This window comes from Notothenia coriiceps, unplaced genomic scaffold (assembly GCF_000735185.1).
Source record: "Notothenia coriiceps isolate Sejong01 unplaced genomic scaffold, NC01 NC01_scaffold00037250, whole genome shotgun sequence".
NCBI classification, from domain to species: Eukaryota; Metazoa; Chordata; class Actinopteri; order Perciformes; family Nototheniidae; genus Notothenia; species Notothenia coriiceps.
The window spans coordinates 4017211-4035946 of record NW_011369951.1 but is presented as its reverse complement, the minus strand read 5'-3'; the positions used below and the strand labels follow the sequence as shown (position 1 = coordinate 4035946).

The 18736-nt window shown below is 39.4% G+C and overlaps 2 protein-coding genes across 4 annotated transcripts in view; both read right to left on the bottom strand.

The window, feature by feature from the left end:
- LOC104966729 (zinc finger protein Aiolos-like) overlaps window positions 1–18736 on the bottom strand; it is a 596491-nt gene that overhangs the window by 172887 nt on the left and 404868 nt on the right. The gene's annotated exons all lie outside the window — the stretch shown is intronic.
- On the bottom strand, window positions 1083–5014 carry LOC104966727 (core histone macro-H2A.1). Its single transcript, XM_010795966.1, has 5 exons — window positions 4284–5014; window positions 2641–2841; window positions 2115–2221; window positions 1774–1968; window positions 1083–1244 (listed from the first exon to the last, which is right to left on the bottom strand). The coding sequence occupies exons 2-5, from the start codon at window positions 2810–2812 to the stop codon at window positions 1098–1100; spliced, it is 621 nt and encodes a 206-aa protein (XP_010794268.1). The 5' UTR covers window positions 2813–2841; window positions 4284–5014; the 3' UTR covers window positions 1083–1097.

Here is an 18736-nt window from a genome sequence, read left to right as displayed (position 1 = left end):
TTTATTTTATTATATTTTGTATTTGAGTGAATACATTATTCACAGTTTGATAATAATACAAAAAAATATATATATATTTTATGTTTTGTGATCATTTTTTCTGCTGTACCGAACCGAACCGTGACCTAAAAACCGAGGTACGTACCGAACCGAAATGTCTGTGAACCGATACACCCCTACAGAGCAACAAGCTGAGCTAGCTCGGTTAGCAGTGCCAAACTGCTCTGGAGAAACACATGAAACTACTTTATTCAGTGTTTTTACCTTTAATCACTGGGTGCGTTTGCTTTGGAGATTTGATTGTGATTGGTGGTTTGCTGTCACTCACTCAACTACCCCTGACATGAGAGCCGCGCAAGTTTTCCTTTTGTAGCAAGCAGCAAAATAATTGTAACATGACGAGGTTGAGTTAAATTTGCCTACTTAATATCGCAAGTCCTAAAAAAAAAAATCGCACGTCCACGCGATGTGAATTATCGTCACGACACGATATATCGTGCAGCCCTAACACGTATAATACTGTATTTATATCGCTTCAATATTATATATTTTTAAAGATTGTGTGTTGAAAAGTCAAAATCAAAATAAGAATTTACTCAAATGTATTATATCACTCTTTGCAATTATAGAATCACAGACACTTCTTGCATCATTCTTGAGTCATTCATTGTCTTACACATGTCCCTTCCCCCCTCTTCCTTGTTTTCAAACTTAAATCTACTTTCATAAGCTTCTGATCTTGAACACCAAAAAAACTGCTGTAGATTTAACAGCAAAATGTACTTCCATGTTTCAGTTCAAATAAAAAAGGTTAAAGAAGTGTTCATGCTCGGCAGGACAAAAGCGAGGAGAGCTTACAGATCTGAGATAAAGTGGTTAACATTTTAAATACATATGGCACTGACCTAATATCTATAATATGACACAGCATTTACCTATGTATGTCTTCCCTAAGGTATTTGTAAGTTATAAAGATGTTGTCTTTTAAGTCTTATTTCTTATCTTTTTTCAACCTGACATTAGTAATGCTTCTGTTTATCCTAAACTTAATAATGTATGTGAGACTCTGAGACAATGTATTTTATTGTTTATGTATCTTAGAACTTCCTGTCCATTTCTACAGAACTCAAACTGACCTTTTGACCCAGGAAGAGGCTCTTGGTGGAGAGCACGGTGAAGCTGTCAGTGGGAGAGCCCTCTGTGGTGCTGTCGGCTGACGCTGCCTTGCTCACCTCCCCCTGCTTCTGTGGAAGACACAATACATGTTGACAAGATGTGGCACTTAACATTGTTTTTTTCCCTTAGTCGCCTCTCTTGGGAGTTAAGGGGTCCGCTATACTTTTGCTTCTGAAGCAGGTTTAAAATAATATCTTCTGTGCCTTTAAAACTTGTTCCTTCCTTTAAAATATGTCAAACTTTTAGTAATGTTTGGACTTTTTTTCCCTATCACTGCTTCAAAACATATAGAATATTCAAAATACAATTGACTGCATACAAGCAGAGCTAATCCTCATTTAACAGCAAATTACACTTAAATATGTTTCTGAAAACAGTTGAGAAGAGAAATAGAAACTGAATATTGATTCATATTTTATCAGAGCAGCCTACTTTTACAGATGCAATGGGGAGCATTGGGGGAGGCAGGGGAACATGACTTTATTTTATAGCTTATCTGTATCATGCACTGCTGCCAGGATATAGGGAACCTTTCATCAAATACGGCAAACCATTGACGACAACCCACTGAATCCACATGCTCACATGGAGAGGTACCTTAGCCTTCGCTCCTCCCTTTCTCCCACTCATCTTCTTGCTGGCTGATTTCTTGACCGGCTTGGGTTTTTTCTCAGGTGCGGGTGAGACAGGAATCTCTATCAGTTTTCCCCTCGGTCCTCTCTTCTTAGACAGCAGCTCTGGATGGATGTTGGGCAAAACTCCACCTGATGCAATGGTCACGCCTTTCAGCAACTGAGAGAGGAAGACAACGTTACAAACTGAAGTCATAGCTTCAAAGTTTTAACTTAAAAAAGTATTAACTTGACATAATATCAAGTTTATATATAATGAAACATCTCTTCAAAAATGTTGTTGTTTTCTTTCGTGCAGCAGCTGACCTGGTTTAACTCTTCATCATTGGCGATGGCCAGCAGGATGTGTCGTGGTGTGACACGACCCTTCTTGTTGTCTCTGGCAGCATTACCCGCCAACTCCAAGATCTCAGCTTCATGGGTTTTAAAAACAAACAAAAATGTCATCAACAAATTTGGTTTAAAAAAAAAAAATGCAAAGCATCTGAATGCATATATAAACAGAACTAACGGTAAAAGAGTTTCTCGTCTTCCTGTATTTCCATGAAATAACTAAAGAGTAAATATCACTGAAAATAAATATATTAAAATTAAAATATATAGTCTCAACATTTGTAATAACAAAAAGTGCCTTTAAAACATATGTGTATTGTTTTGAATGCATCCAGATAATACAAAAAACCCATGCTTTTAGATCCATCAACATCCACTGTCATAGAGCTTTGCTTAAAAAAGTTGCCATAGTTTGTTTTAGTTTACTGCCTTAAAGCATATGGAAAAAGTAGTTAAGTCCAAAGAAAGATGCATCTTGTATAGCTCATCATTCTCTCACCAGTGAGATACTCGAGGACAGCAGCCATGTAGACGGGCGCCCCAACCCCAATGCGATATTTGGGCAGACCCCTTTTGATGTATCGCAGCATGCGTCCTACAGGGAAGATGACCCCGGCCTTAGTGGACCGGGACGTCTTGGTCGACTTCTTTTTTGCTCCTCGGCTCGACATGGTGCTGAGACTGCTACCAGTGTGGACCTCTGCAGGGACACAACAACCAAGTTCCATTTAGACATCTGAATAAAACTGATTTTATTATTGTTATAAATGGTGAGTCAAATAATACAAAAGGAAGTAATACAGTGCTGAATATACCAGGTGTGACTAGTTTGTTAAATACATCTTGGCAACATACACTTGTTGTACTGGTAGAAATCCCAAACTGAGGAAGTATTTCTTAGTCTTCTCTTCTCAGTATGACAGTGATGGTTCTCTAAACAATTGTACAAATGCATTTCCTGAATATGTTACCAAAAGGTTTAAAACTAGTTTTTAGACTGTTGATACATTGAAAGCGTGTTAAATATATTAAAAAAATAATTGCTGATATCATAGATTTTACATCCCAAAAATAAACTCAGTGTAATGTGAAATGATTACAAATATTATTGTTATTACGGATCACAAGTTAAATACTCTTCCTCACAAGTGTATCACTCCAGCAATATCTCAAGCAGTTAGTTTTGTGCTATCTTTCTCTAAAAATCAAGTTTTAAAAAATGCATTTAATTTGACCGAAACATTTTAAATGTTTAAATACCAGAGATCCACATTAGGCCTTTTAGAGCGCTTTTACACACACACATCAACTTAAAAGTCACACAAGCTGTAAAAGGACATAGCTATGCTGTGATCACTGGTGGTAAATCTGCCAACTGACATTTTATTAATAACATTAGTACCCTGACATTTTCGGAATGGGCAATATTAAATGTGAATTGCAAGTGGTCATGATTGTTTGGGTTTCACTCTACTAATATTTCAAGTCAATCCCCTTATTTCCAGGAGATGTACAAATGTCTGTGGTGGAAATCATGTTTTACTATAGCACATGCAACCAATTAGCTGTCTGATTTGGATACTTAATAAGATCCACCAAAGGCCAGGCTGTTTTTTAAACCTGCTTGCAATGAATGCATTGATACATGATATAATATCAAACACAAACAGGGGGAATTGACCGCCAATGAGGTTAATGGCCAGCAAATAAAACATCTGCGGCATTTTACCACTCCGGACAGGTGCAGGTGCGTTGGGTATTTCTGTCGACTGCCCACTGTCAACGATTTCCGCATGTCAACAGCGTCAGGATAGCTCGCACATGTACATTGAATGCATATTATAAACAACTATGCGTACAATTATGCATGAAATAGAGCTGTCGGACGACTTGAAGACATTTTCATGCTCCAGGTCAGCGAGCTTTCGAGTGGAAATAACCCCGGCGGAGTGACAGCAGCTGCCCGCTCCTCCTCCCCTCCCTCCCCGCTTGTCAGCTCCAGCAGATTCGGCCTCCATGTATGCCAGTAAAAACACGAAATGGCAACGTAAGCCGTTTAAAGCACGGAGAACCGAGACCGGCTCTGTTGATAACCATACTCGACCCGAAAAGACAGCAGGCGAGCCCGGTAGAAATACTCACAAAAAACACCGCGGTGGGAAAATGTCTCCGGTTCTCCAGGAACAAGTCTGGGCAGAGTCGACTCCCACAATCCACAGCGAGCGAGCCTGCTGCCCGCCGAGGGATGCAAATACTGGGGATGATCTTTAACCCTTTGCACCTTCACTTTGTCCAGGAAAACACGTGGTTCGAGCTGGAAATGCTGACCGTTTTGGTTCCAGAGCAGATCGATGCTATCTCAAACATTAAGGGTTCGGGAATTTACATTATTCAGCGTATGTTACAGTGGGTTACGTCAAACTGTTTCGACCAGGGGTGTCGCTAAATCTTGGCAACTTGTGCAAATATTCCCCCAACCAACACACACATAGCCTATCCCCATGTTTGATTAACACACAAGCTTAGATTTTACAACAATGTGTTTTACTGGTCATTACTGACTGAATTGTATTTTAATCTTATTTTCATTATTGTATTCCTGTTTTATTCAGTCCTGCATTTGGTACTAAGTAAAGCTGACACAACTCTGTGTGTTAAACTTTCTGACATTATGGTCTTGCTTGTTAAGTAAATCACCAAATGGTGATCAGTTGACACTCAGGTAATGGGCTGCAGGATGGTTTCTTCATTTAAGGGGTCATCAGAGTGTTATCAATTTAGTAATCAGAAAAGTAGATTTTATCTGTTGCCCCTATTGGTATTTATGTCACTAGACATTTTCTAATGAGTCCTGTATTTGCCAAAAAAGACAAGATGCTGAAAAAGGGCAAAAGTGTCACTTACTTTTCAAGATTCCCTGTTAGCCATAACTATACTGACAGTAATCCAACATGTAAAATACCAGGACTTGAAACTAAAGCAGCTAAGTATTAATTGTATTATTTGTTTACTCCTGGGTTTTCCCACACATCTAAAAGACCTGTTGAAATGTGTGTCTAATAATTAAAGTATAACATATTCAACATAATTTTACGTCTCGTATGTCCCACACATTTAACCAATCAATAATGCAAATACAAATTGTAATGTATTTCCTTATGTCAGGTTAAACTCAATGCAATGTCAAATAAGTCAGCCTTTTATTTTGAAGGCGAGTCTCTTCTTATAAATGATAAGGATATACAATCAAAGAATACAGTTGAACACAAGTCCTGATTAAACTTCAGTCCTGAAATTCAACACATGAATAACAAAATGGGTCATGATAAATCTAAATCAAGACACAGTCCAGGCTTTACAGCCCTCAGTGTGGCTGTGAAGGGTGAGTGACAGATTTATGCCAAAACCCAGCAGCACACTGATGCAGTGGCAACAGCTTTACACCAGAGGTCAGACCAGAGCTGTGCATTAAAGCCCAGTATACAGTTTTTATTTAAAACACATTGTATGCAGCAGGACTAAGCTGAAAATGAATGAACTTGCTGTCTTTGTCTCTCATGCAGACTACGCACCTTGTATCCGTGGGAAGAATGCAGTTTTTTCATTTTGTATTTGATTAAATCATATGACAACAATAATGGCTGTAAATGATGAATCATGCCCTGTTTAGTGCAGAATAAAATAGAAAACAAACTAAAGATTCTAGTGAAGAAAATTATGAAACGATATGTAAATGTTTTAAGTATTTCATTTGTTGCTCTTAGGTTGCTCAGAGAATACGGGTATGAGTGAAATAACCTGCTTTTTTTTTTATCAGCTTTAGATTTGTTTTTGTCCTCTGGCACAATGAAGAAAATATTGCAGTTTACTTGAAGCTTTGTTTGAATGCAGAGTTGCATTGTACAACATAATCTAGTTTGCTGTCCTCTCTCACTACCCACCATAAAATAATGAAGTATATCACTACAAAACTGTTCAGTAAGGAAACTTAAAAAAAAAAATCTCATTACATGATAGAATATAGTCATGCAAAATACTGAGAAGGAAATCATGTGACCTGAGTTACAATGTTTACATAATTTAGCATGTGCGTGTGTTTTAAGTTTCATAACTTCTGCTCACATAAGGTGAGTCTTCTGAGTTCCAGTTGTTGGTTTAGAGACCCTGATGTAGTATCACCATCACGGAGTTAAAGAAAACAGTATTTTAGCAAACGTTATGTTATAGTCACCACTTTCATGTAAAATTCAGCTGGCATGACAAAGCACATTTATTCTTATTAATAAAAATGTACCTTGATATGAATTGCTCAAAACAGCCTTACTTTTGTTCAACAAATGTCATAACATTACAGCAACAATGTGGATTTTCAGACACAAGAGAAAGTATATGATACTGTATTCTGGTCATTCAGAATCTATTATTTTAATAGAAAATGATATAGTAACAGGGTTGAAATTAGAGTAACAGGACAAAGTAGGGTTAAATGGCTACATTACTTTTGATTGTAGATGACATAATAAGTGACAAATAAATACTCAGGAAGTGTGCAGGTGTGCGTCATATGAAAGGCCCCGCCTTACATTTTCCGCCACAGATTTGGGGAAATTGTAATATCCTTGAAATATTGACTTGGAAGCCAGTTTCCTCGCGATTGAGAAATGGCCGGATTCTCTAAAGTACCGCAGTCTCTTCTCCTAAGTCCTTTTGAATTCTCCTATCCACTATCCCTTAACCCCGTGCCGTTTCACACAGAGGTCAAGGGATAGACGATAGGGTTAGACGTTAGCAGCTGATTTTTGGACAATTGGACCGCAACCAGGGTCTACCCATGGTAGTAGCACATGGCTTGCTGCTGATGTCCTTTCCACTGTGTCATGTGACAAACACTTTTTTCACTTCCTCTGCCAAGCTAAAAAGGTTTGGGTAACAGGGTTGCGCGCATATTGAGGGACACACCTTCAGTTTAAAATTGCTGTTGTTTTAAATGTTATATTTGACATGCAAGTTGGTCACCAAGAAGCTGGGACAGGAGAAAAAGGCCATTTTAGGGGATGTTCGAGTTTGATATTTTAAATAATATTTTGAAACCACTCTTTTCTACAACTTTATATGCATCTTGTCTCAAGATAAGTATATTTAACTCAACATGCATGTTTTAGCTTTTTGGGCATGGATTATTTGATTTTGTATATGTGGGACATAATATCCTCCAATTCTGGAATGACCCATATATTCTACCAAGGACAAGAAAAGGCCTGATTGAAGTACAACATAATTCAATTTTCTCTTCACATTAATTTACTGTCAGGATGGTATGGATCAATACACCAGTGTTCAAAGTCACATTCATTTTACATAACGGTTACAATGGACCGATCCCCTGTAGGGTAATAATGGGTTGTAGTGGAGGCACATGTTTCGGGCAGGCCTAGAGGTTATCTGGTGAGGGATTGTTAAGCGATAGCTGTCATTGATGAGAGTGTGTGTTTGTGTGTGCAGCCTATAATCATCAATATTCTAGTGTGTGTAAAGCTGCAGAGGTCATAAAGAGTTTATATTTTTGTATAGCACATTGGAGTACATGTCCTGAATAGGAACTGCACTAGGGAGGTACAGATGTCATTGGTCACAATAAATATAGAAAACCTTTTGCTTTTGCTTTCAGCAATTCATTTGCAATTTGTGGTTTGTTCACCATTCATGTTGTGCCCTTTGATCAGAGATCCTGCTTTGTCGGCTGCATTGTCCTTTTTCGAATAAGTTTTTTTCTTTAAATCAATGTTAATACATTTTCTTCATACTGTGTGTGTGTGTGTGTGTGTGTGTGTGTGTGTGTGTGTGTGTGTGTGTGTGTGTGTGTGTGTGTGTGTGTGTTAGAGAAGGAGAAAGAAGCACCGAGCAACATAGTTTTTTACCTGTGAAAACATGTGTTTGTAATTGATACCTTTTTTATTTTTTTAAATAAAGTGTCAAACAAACTATCCTGAGACATATCTTGTCCGAGTCAAGCTTATTGCTAACTGTGAATCAAATTTTGGATTACTGGAACTAGGATTATTAACATACATAATTAATTAGTTTATTAATAGTGTATTTATAGTTGCTTATTTAGCCAATCAATTCTGCAAAATATAGATCACTTCAGTTGATTAAAAAGTTATGAATATTAGAAAATCGTCCTTTGGGGCTTTTGCTTGAAAAATGACTTAAATCAGACACTGAAAATAGAAATAGCTGCTGATTAAGATTTTGTTTTGGTAATTGACATAGTTAATAAACTAAATGTTCCAGCTCTAGGTGAGATATTGTAATGATAGATAATGATAAAAGTAGGCTGCTACTACTTAGCCTAATTATTATCATTCACAAATGTGTTTGTTTTTCACTGCGGTCAAGCCAGCCTCCACTTCGGAAAACTATAGGTTACTTACGTAACCCCAGTTCTCAGAGTAACATGAAGTGAGATGTCTCACTATGGGATGCGCCTCGACGTGTATGCAAACAGAAGCATCAATCTCATTACGCCAATCCTGATTGGCTGGTGATCTTGACGTCTACGTCAGGGAATCCACCCACCCTATAAGTAGCTTGCGCTACGACACAGCGTCATTCAAATTAAGCACCTCTTCTCGCTTCGCCTTAGCAAGAAGGGCCGTCTGGTGAGACATCTCACTTCATGTTACTCTGAGAACTGGGGTTACGTAAGTAACCTATAGTTCTCATTCATAACACTCCGTTCGATGTCTCACTATGGGATATTGAAACTCCCGTATTGCTAAACATGCTTATCTCGAAAATCACCAAAACAACCAGAACTTAACAGGTAGAACCCCGTCTCAACACGGGGCCCAGCACTGCGCGGGCCACACTTGGAGCAGAGACATATAGCTTGTAAAAGCGGACAAAAGTGAGCGGTGAGGACCAGCTCGCTGTGCACAAATGTCTTGGATGGAAACACCCTTGAACAAAGCCCAGGATGTAGCCAGTCCACGAGTAGAATGAGCACGCAGGCCCATTGGTGCCTGCAAATCCTGAGTCGTATAAGCCAGAGCAATCGCTTCCACAATCCAGTGGGAGAGCCGTTGCCTGGTAACGGGCTTGCCCTTCTGAGGGTTAGCCCAGGATACAAAGAGTTGGTCATTGCATTGAAACTCTTTTGACCTGTCCATATAGGTGCGTAAAGCACGAACTGGACACAGCAAATTCGGCCGCTGTTCCTCAGAGGAACACAGCGGCGGAGGAAATGCCACAATGTCAATGGGGGTACATGAGCCAACCACCTTAGGTACAAAGGCAGGGTTGGGCTTCAGCAACACTCTCGTTTGCCCCGGGGCAAACTGAGTGCATGAAGGATGTACAGAGAGCGCATGAATGTCACTGACTCGCTTGGCAGATGCCAGAGCCAGTAACAGCACTGTCTTCAGTGNTTAAGATATAGGTGGTCAATTTCCTTTATGTTGGATTACCACAACACCAATATAATCCGACACTGTTAAATGGTGTACCACAAGAATCAAAGTAGTGGAGGACACAAAATACTCGCTGAACAGTTCAGTATAACCGTCTTGCCGTATTTTGGGCGTAATTTGCACTATCATATATTTTGGTACGAGGCATAGATATGCTTGGATATCTTTACGTTTTGTCGCAGTCAAATCTGCATTAAGATAGGAGGACGAATGGCGTAGGTGACAAATAAAAAATCCTTTTAAAGTATATGTAATTGTGTTGTATAAAGCTCCACCAAAAATCTTCCATAGGCCATAAATGAAATAAAAGAGGTTGTTCAATACAAAAACACACGTGACTCCTCAGCCGTTTCGTCCGTAAATTGTCCGGTAATTACATAGCTAAATTCTAACCGAATTAGGTATACAAACTTTTACTTAAGAAGTGTATATACTATTTACTCTCCATTGCCAAAGTAAATACCACAATAAAGGTGTATAAAGAGAGGTAAGGAAGGAAGACGGTTGCCACGAGCGTCAAAAGGAGCAGAGAGGGCAAACCTACCATGGTTCAATCTCCCACCTTGGGGCGGAGCAGTCATCCATAAAATTAAGTAGTATGCGATCTATGACCAATTGCGGTAAAAACTCGCATTTAGGGGTTTTACTCGGGGAGTACTGAGAGACCTCTTCGCTCGGTCATCGCATCATCCGTTGGTGGTTTCTCCTGTCTTGTCGCTTTTGTTTTCGACTGCTAAGACCTTTACAGGGGGGTCTTATTACCTTTTCTAAGTTTCTTCTCTTTCTTGTGTCGCATCGTCATTAGTCCATTGTCATTCCCCGGCCGCAGATTGGACCTTCCTCAAGCAGAATCAGTATCTCTCTTGTTTTATGACTTATCAAAATCTTACTCTTTTCGTAAAGCTTAACGTTATCACCAACGTATAGTACATTTGTACCTTGTCCTATTTTAGGTCATGATACCGACGCCTTTTCAGGTTTAGCTTTCTACGTGGGTTTTTTTTACTTAGCCCTATATCGAGTATTTTGCGCCGAATCGACCAGGTATCATCTGCGTGGCAATACACACAGACCTCACGGGCAGCTATTTGACTCTAGGCTCAGGGTTCATAGGGAGTATTTTACACATATACTCGATTTAACAGATTATAGTCCATATTGGAAGAATGAAGTAAAGTCATCGAAAAAACACACAATAGAAAATGACTCACTTCAATATCCGCGTTAAAGCGGGTGGTGGTCCATAAGTCGAGATTGAGTAAATAAAAGACACGTTGAAAAAGGGATGAGTATCTGCATCGATTATAAGATGGATGACGGTAACCTTGAAAGCTCAGAATTTTACGAGAGCGTCTACAGTGTCTGCCACCACGTGGAAATGAACCAATCCTTAAGTCAACAATAAATGTAAGTCATACTCGACAATACTAAGTTACAACTTTCAACATACATAGGACGAGATCATTAATTACTAGGAAAGTGTGGAGAACTGTCAGATCCCGCGAACTCTCACTCATGTCTCGTCCTGTGTCCACTGAGTCACCTCTCTCCAAGTAACGGACTCTCCAGACTCACTACTTTCCCTTTACTGTCAAATCTCATTTAACACTACACCCTGAGGAGTAGGGTCCTTAAAATTCCTTTAGTCACCCCTATCAACTTGTCCTTTTAAAGTCAGTCCCCGTAGTACACTGGTTTTATCTGGCTTCTCCGTTGTAAATAAACTTGTAAACTCATGTTACTATGGCAAGGAATCAGTTGAATTGTAGACATACCTCAGTCTAAGCCCAGAGTTATAATTATTTACAAGTGTCTTCCTAAGTGTTTACATAAAACGCTACAATATATATACTTTTACTGTAGGGTGGTGGTTATAGCAGAATTACGTGAGTGGTTTCATGAATGAACAGGAATCCATATGTATACATGTTTTCTTTTTATCTCCGTAAAGTTTTGCTCGGACGCAAAATAATTAAGCTTTCTGCCCGAGACTTAATTTATTAGATTATACAGGAGAAATGATGACCTAACTTTAATGTTTTGAACCATGGGTAGTAAAAGGAGTACGACTCATATAGGTTTGTATCTTGTCTTAGTTTAGGATGGATCTTTGCCGTGTGTTCCGTTATGTCTCCTTCTTAGATCAACACACATATATAAGCACCCCTGGGGTTTTGGGGGTCAATTTTTACAGGGGGGTGTAGTCCTACACGGAATGTCGGGTAACACACATTTTCATATGGCTAATACTATGGTCTCTTCAATGATATTTCGTCTAAAGGCCAGGTAAAGTTCTTATAGTGTTAATATGATACTAATACAAACATATACGTGAACTATTACTTATTCACAAGAGTTATCACGCACATTGTTCGCCGTCGATTACAACTTACTGAAACAATATGACGTCGCCAACAGTACTATCGACACTCTAAATGAGGTCCACCTATGTTTCAAACTAAATTTGAACTATATTGAGCAGTGTAGTAAGTAACGGTGTATAGACAATTTTCATTTCCCAAGTAAATTTTATCTTATTGTTTACCTTCTTATATAGTATGATTTATGTTTTTTTTGCAGAGTTTATTACTTGCATAAGTAAATTTCATTTTATGAAGCCAAGTTTCCCTACTGTACCCGTTGGTCGGTGGAAAATTTTTTGCTTCATCGAGGTGAGATTTGGGTCTGACGAAGAAAACACATCCTCCATTCCCTTTCACTCTGGGATGAAAGTTTAGGACTACGGAAAATTAACTAGACAGATTTTACATGTTCAAATGTGTTTAAAGTAAATTTGTTCGACCTTTACAGTGTCGCTACTTATTTTCCTTAACTGGTTGAGATGCACAGGCTGCAGTGGAGACGCTGCGCACTGATCGACAGCTGGGACAAAAACCACCAAATACAAAAACATAATTCAGATCCAGTCGTCATGAATCCACTCCGGAGGGATTCCCCGATCATTTCTTACAGTTTCTCATCAAGGGGGTGTCTCCTGTCCCCGGTACAAACAAACTGCCTGAGGAAGGCTATGTGTATTTTTTTTGTCATGAACCTTTTTCGGACCACTTATTTATTTATTTTGGTGACGATCCGACCTCCATGCTGCTACTCTGGTTCAAACTGCATCCACCAAACAATATGATTTATCTCGACCTCCCCAAAATAACCAAATCTGACACAGTGTGAGATGTCTTTTTTAGCTGTTCTGTCGTCATTTCCTGCGATCTTCTTCATAAAGTCAGTCAAAATGAATGAATGAATGGGCGTTTCTTTGACTATTTATCGGCAAATATGGGCGTTACGTGAAGCCCGCAAAAGCTGCACCGCATTTCGAGTCGATTGTGATTTATAAAGGGAAACCAGCGTAGGAAGTGATGTACGCACTTTCCTCGCCGGTACGCAATGTTTGGTGAATCGGAAAATGTCGGAAAATATCTGTACCTATTTTTTGGATTTCTACTACGTAAGAAACCTACCCACGTGAATCCTACGCATTGCGTTATAAATGAGGCCCTGGCCTGAGCTGTCCAACTATGGCAACACTCCTTGAACATGCGCGCTATGAGAATCTGCCTTGGTACACAGTAGCAGTGAAAACATGGTACAGAGTTTCATTGATTTGGGCATTCTCTCAATAAGCAAGTGGAATGGATTTGATAGTGAAGCACTGACACAGCGCTCTACAAAGTGCGGCGAGTGGATAGACCGATTCACGGACTTTCCACATGGTAGAAGTGGGGGGGTCTAAACTAATCATTTCAAAAAGTGGGGGGGACTTGTCCCACCCTCATATAATGGCTGTGACGCCCATGCTTACACAAGATCTGAGTACTTCTCCCACCCCTGCCTCTTCTTGAGCTGGCGTACCCTCACCAGTTCTATGTGGCAGTGCGCCACAACTTACTGGCTTGGAAAGACTCTGGGTTCAGGAGACTCAAAGTGTTTCTGTCTTCTGTCCGCTCAGTCCAAGCTGATAGTCACTGGGGGCCCCGTCAGAAAGACAGCGCAGAGACCAGGTCCCAGAGAGGAGCCTCACACTAAACACAGGCCCTGACCCTGGCAGACTGAACGGTCTCGGCCCCTTTTAAGAAGTTTTTTTATATTTTGACTTCATTATGAAACAATAACATAAAAGATAAAATAACAAATCCTTGCCTTGAGGACAACATTAAAGTAAAGATAGGTCTCCCTTACTATTCATTTTCCTAGATAGTTAGATAGTTTAAACTCTTAGTTTAAAGGTGACCTATCATACAAAATGCACTTTTGTACGTCTTTTATACATGAATATGTGTCCCCGGTGTTCCAGGGAACTCATCAAGTGTCAGAAAACACAACCCTCTCAATTTTCTCCATACCCAAATCTCTTAAAAAGGGGCTGCAACGGATCTGATACAGACTGATCCAGATTTGAACACTTCTGTGACGTCACAGAAGTGGCGCTACAGCTATTGGGCCAACTCCACCAATCAGGAGGAGACAGCCACGGACATTGCCGTTCGAAAGCGCTGGAGACGCTGTAGTACATATGCCAGGCCTGTAGATGGTGCTGTTCTCACAGAATCAGCACATGAAAAGACAGTGTTAAATTGAGCGAAATGAGGAATGGCTAAAATGCATGATCTGTTTGGTATTTTGAAAAATAAAAAGTATAAATATGCCTTATATAGGTATGGTGCTACACTATATTATTCAAATATAGCATGATAGGTCCACTTTAACAGACAATATCTGGTGACTAAACCTTTAATTTAATCAAGAGAAGCAGGAGCAACATATATGCATAGCAATTATATATGTGACTTATTTTTTATCTATATGAATTTGACCATCTGCTCATTGAACTAAAGCCCGAGCAGAAGAACTGATGACAACATAAGCAACTTCAAAAGTCTTCTTGTGTATAAAATGTGTTATTGTATGGAAAAACCTTTTGATTATACATCTTTCCTCACAAAAACACTTCTGAAAAACATGCCTAATGATGCAGCGAACTAAGGAAAAACATCACAAGTCAAATAAAGTACACTGCCGTCATTTGTAGATCTGTCAATTTGCTTCAGCAAGTGAATTGAGGTGAGAGCAATCTCTGCACAAACTGCAGGGCTTCTGTATAAAGGCCTCCCACGAGCAGGAAACAGCCTGACGGAGGCTACGGCCTGACGGAGGCTACATTGACTGCCGTCTTCACTTCAGTTGTAATGTGTGTGCTGTGAAGTGCTGAGACTTATTTGTCCGGAGCCCTTTGATCAGGCTCTGTTCCACGGGGAGGAACAGACTTTGAAGGCCACCCTATCAGTCAACAGGGTCTGTCTGATTCTTTGTGTCCTGCGCTGTTTAGCAGACGCTCAGCCAGCTAGGAAAATATTGGTGTCATTCTTACACAACATATTTCCTTTTTCTATCTTATCGTCTTGTGTTAGGCATAGATCAATTTAAACATGAGAAACTTAATTTCTATTTTCCTAACATCAGCGTAGCTGCAACAGCCATTGCCAGGCTCCATGCAGCTAAAGTGACCGTGAAATCAGACTTAACTAAGGCTTGTCTTGATTTCTCTGTGTTTATGTATATATTCTATGTGGTTTGACACAGGATACAAAAACAGCCATCCATTTAAGCTGTCTTCATTCTCATCAGATAAATGAATAGTTAGAGGGACATGGACTAGAAGGCTGCATCCCCTACTGAGTTAGTGTGGTAAAATCATTTCCCTATCTGAAATTTGTCTGAAAAGTTATAAAATAATATGTTTCACTATAATATACCGCTGTGTGATGTCGTCTACTAATCGTTGGTTCAATCTCCAGGGTGATACGAGGTGCTGAACCCCAAATCGCTCCCATGGCCAACAGTGTGTGAGTGTGTGTGAATGTTAGTCTCCCTGAGCGTATCAAAGTGTGTGCATTTGTGAGTGTTGACATGTGAATGTTAAAGCACTTTGAGGGGTCTCAAAGAATGGATAGATCTACATAAATGGAGTCCATTTACCATTTATGTTGTGATCTCTACAGACAAGCTCCGTTGTTTATGAACACAATATTTGAGTGTTTTCGCTTCAATAGAGAATTAATGAGAATATCAAGATACATTTAAATAATCAGCCAAATTGCTTAACATACTGTCTTTCTGTGTCTATGTTTGCTAGAAACCATATGTTTCTGAAGAACTACAGTTCTTGACAAAAGAATGATTATTTGTCATTGATCAATTATTTGATGTGTTGTCGCTGTGTTAATTTTAAGAAACTTTCCCAGGTACATGCAGGAACTGTTTTTCAAAGCAATTAGCAAATCAAGGCTGTCATTGCACTCTGTTAAGCCTGGCAACACCCTTCAGCTGCACTGTAAATTATGGCCTGTCATGGCTAATTATTCAGAATTGCGTGTATTGTCAAAGTTAAACTCTTTGTTTACCCATCTTTTCAATCCAGGCCAACATGCGCACTTATTCACAATATACTGCATCTCACTATAATATTCATGGTCCCAATTTGATGAACCCTATAGCCTCATCTCTGTTGTTAACCTGAAGGTAAACTTTACATTTCACGAAGGAAATGGTCAGTATGTATTTCTCCCACGTTTATTGGTGTTTTTTGTCATGGATAGAGTGAAATTTGGGATCATTAGAGAAGGGTTACGGTTATAAGCCTCTATGGCCATGATAAGAAGCTCATGATAAAATATTATTCACTAACACCGCTGCATTGAGGCTTTACAGTGCTCTCTTCTCTGTATTTCTGCTTGTCTGTATCTCTTGCTGTATCTAAATCCTGAGAGGGCATACCAGAAGCGGCTTGTCATGTTGGTGAGGTTGTTACACTCTCTTGTCACTCTGCTTATCTTCCTGTTTGTCCTTCTGTGTCCTGGGAGGTGTGTGAGCTTGAGAGACTGTCATTATCTTCACTATCTTATGTCTCACCCTCCCATCTTCCCCTTTGTCTAAATCCCACGTATGGGCAGAGTAAGACATGTCAGCTACAAGAAAGTCTCTTGTTAGGTTTCCATCTAATCTCACCCCCCCAGCCTGTGAGCCTCTGGTGTTGCTTGATATCGACTGACGGCTTCTCTGGGTCAGTAGACTCACCTGTAGGCTTCACGGCAGAGGGAAGTTGTATCCAACACTTTTTATAGTCAGATATAATGACAGAAAACCAATTTTGATACTGATTAGTGTGTGAGAAGTGTGTGTTACCCAGCCATTTATCTCTGCACTCAACCCATGTCTTAGAAGCACGGTTTTATTTGTCAGAAATGCTACTTGAAAATTGAGATCTTTCACCCATTTCAGTGTAACACAAGACCTGGAATGGCCTTCCAGTCATAACAAACACATTTTACCTCACTGCATTGCTTTAGAAAATACCTGACAAATCATTTGATCACTATATGATGCCTGGTTTTCATTTTTATTTTTAATCATTTAAACATTTAACCTTACACCACAATAGCATTAACTCCTTAAATCTTAAAATCTGGACTTCTCAGTGAAATTGAGTCCGGGAATTATTACAACATGTGTCTGAAGCAGGCGCAGCACGACACTACCTCAGGAGTCCAACATTGTTTTTTTTATTAGTTTAATTGTTTCATTTCCTGATGCCTAAATCAGAGGGAGAAAAAAGCAGCAAACATTTCCACTCTAGAGTTAATATGCATTGGTGCATTGCATGCAAAACCACAATAGACAAGATTGTGACAAATATGCACTAATTGCAGAGGGACACTTTCTCTGATTAATAAATATCATTATTCATTTTAGAAGCCAATACAAAACATGATCTAAACATTGCAGAATTAAAGTTTATGGGAGATTTAATAATGTCAATTATCATTATTGCGTCTTGCCTTAGTTCGATTATTTGTTCCAGCACCTCTAAATGTCAAATGAGTGGCTTAAAAATTATAATATTTCATTGTCCGAGTCAGTTTTACATTTTTGTTCAGGCTGGATTTGTATTGCATTCCCTCAGCTAATATGAAATCTTCTTTTGTCAATTCTAGGAAATGTAATACACATGGGATAAATTCACATATAAGCACATGTACCCTTCAGAAAGTCAGAAATAATGTATGTTTCATATTTTAACAAATATTTGTCGTGCCTTGGTACCTGAGGGGTTACATTGCATGTCACGTTTGATATCGGCTGTTTCCAGGGTCTGTCTACACTGTCAAAGAAAGACAAAATACTGTTATGTGATGTCTCACAGTTCACATGTGGATATTAAAACAAAAAAACAAATTCAACTAGAAAATGCATTTCCTGCAGAAAACTGTGAACATTTGTTGCTGAATTTATCTGAAAATGCATAAAAAGCTGAATATGGTATTAGTTGAATGGTCTCTGTAACTGCTTTTAGCTACAAAAGCCAAGTAAGTGTGTTGCTGAACATAGCGGAGAAATGCAGAAAAGTGAAATTATTTGAATCAAATTGTTACAGCTCAAATGAATTGTAATGACTTTGTTGAAAACTTGAAAGTGAAATGTTAAACTGGAAGAGTAGGAAAATAGTGAAGAAGCTTAATATTTAAAAGAAAAGGTTTAAAAAAGGTATAAACAACAACATGTATAGCCTAAATGTCCTGAAATAGCTGAATAATGTAATAGTTGAATGGTTTCTGTAGTTGAAAGTAGGCTGAAGGAGTTAGATATTAAATGTAAGTAGTAGTGAATGAATTTTTACAAACACTTGTGTGTGTAAGCCATAGACTGTATATATAAATGGATGTAGGGTCCGTTACGTCACCCATAGGATTCTGCAGAGAAGCCCTTAGTAGGCGGAGTCGGCCACTAACGGCTCGACAGTGACGTCAGAGTCTAACTTCCGCCTGCTCCAGCATGCTCTAAATAAGGGCAAAGAGGCGGAGCCGAGGCGGGACCTGCTGCTGAAGCACAAAGGGGGGCTCCAAGCTCCCGATCTAGCTGAAGCTACAAAGCTAGGCTAACATGATCACTTAATAAGCCTTGTTCAACATAATTTATTTAGCTAATACTACAGCAGGCTGCAGGCGAACCAAGTCCGCGTTTCGCTGCATTTCTTGACCTCCAGTTATAACGCCGGACTCCGGCTGGAGCTAGCCCCCTGCGGCTCCGTTAACTCCGACGGCCACCACT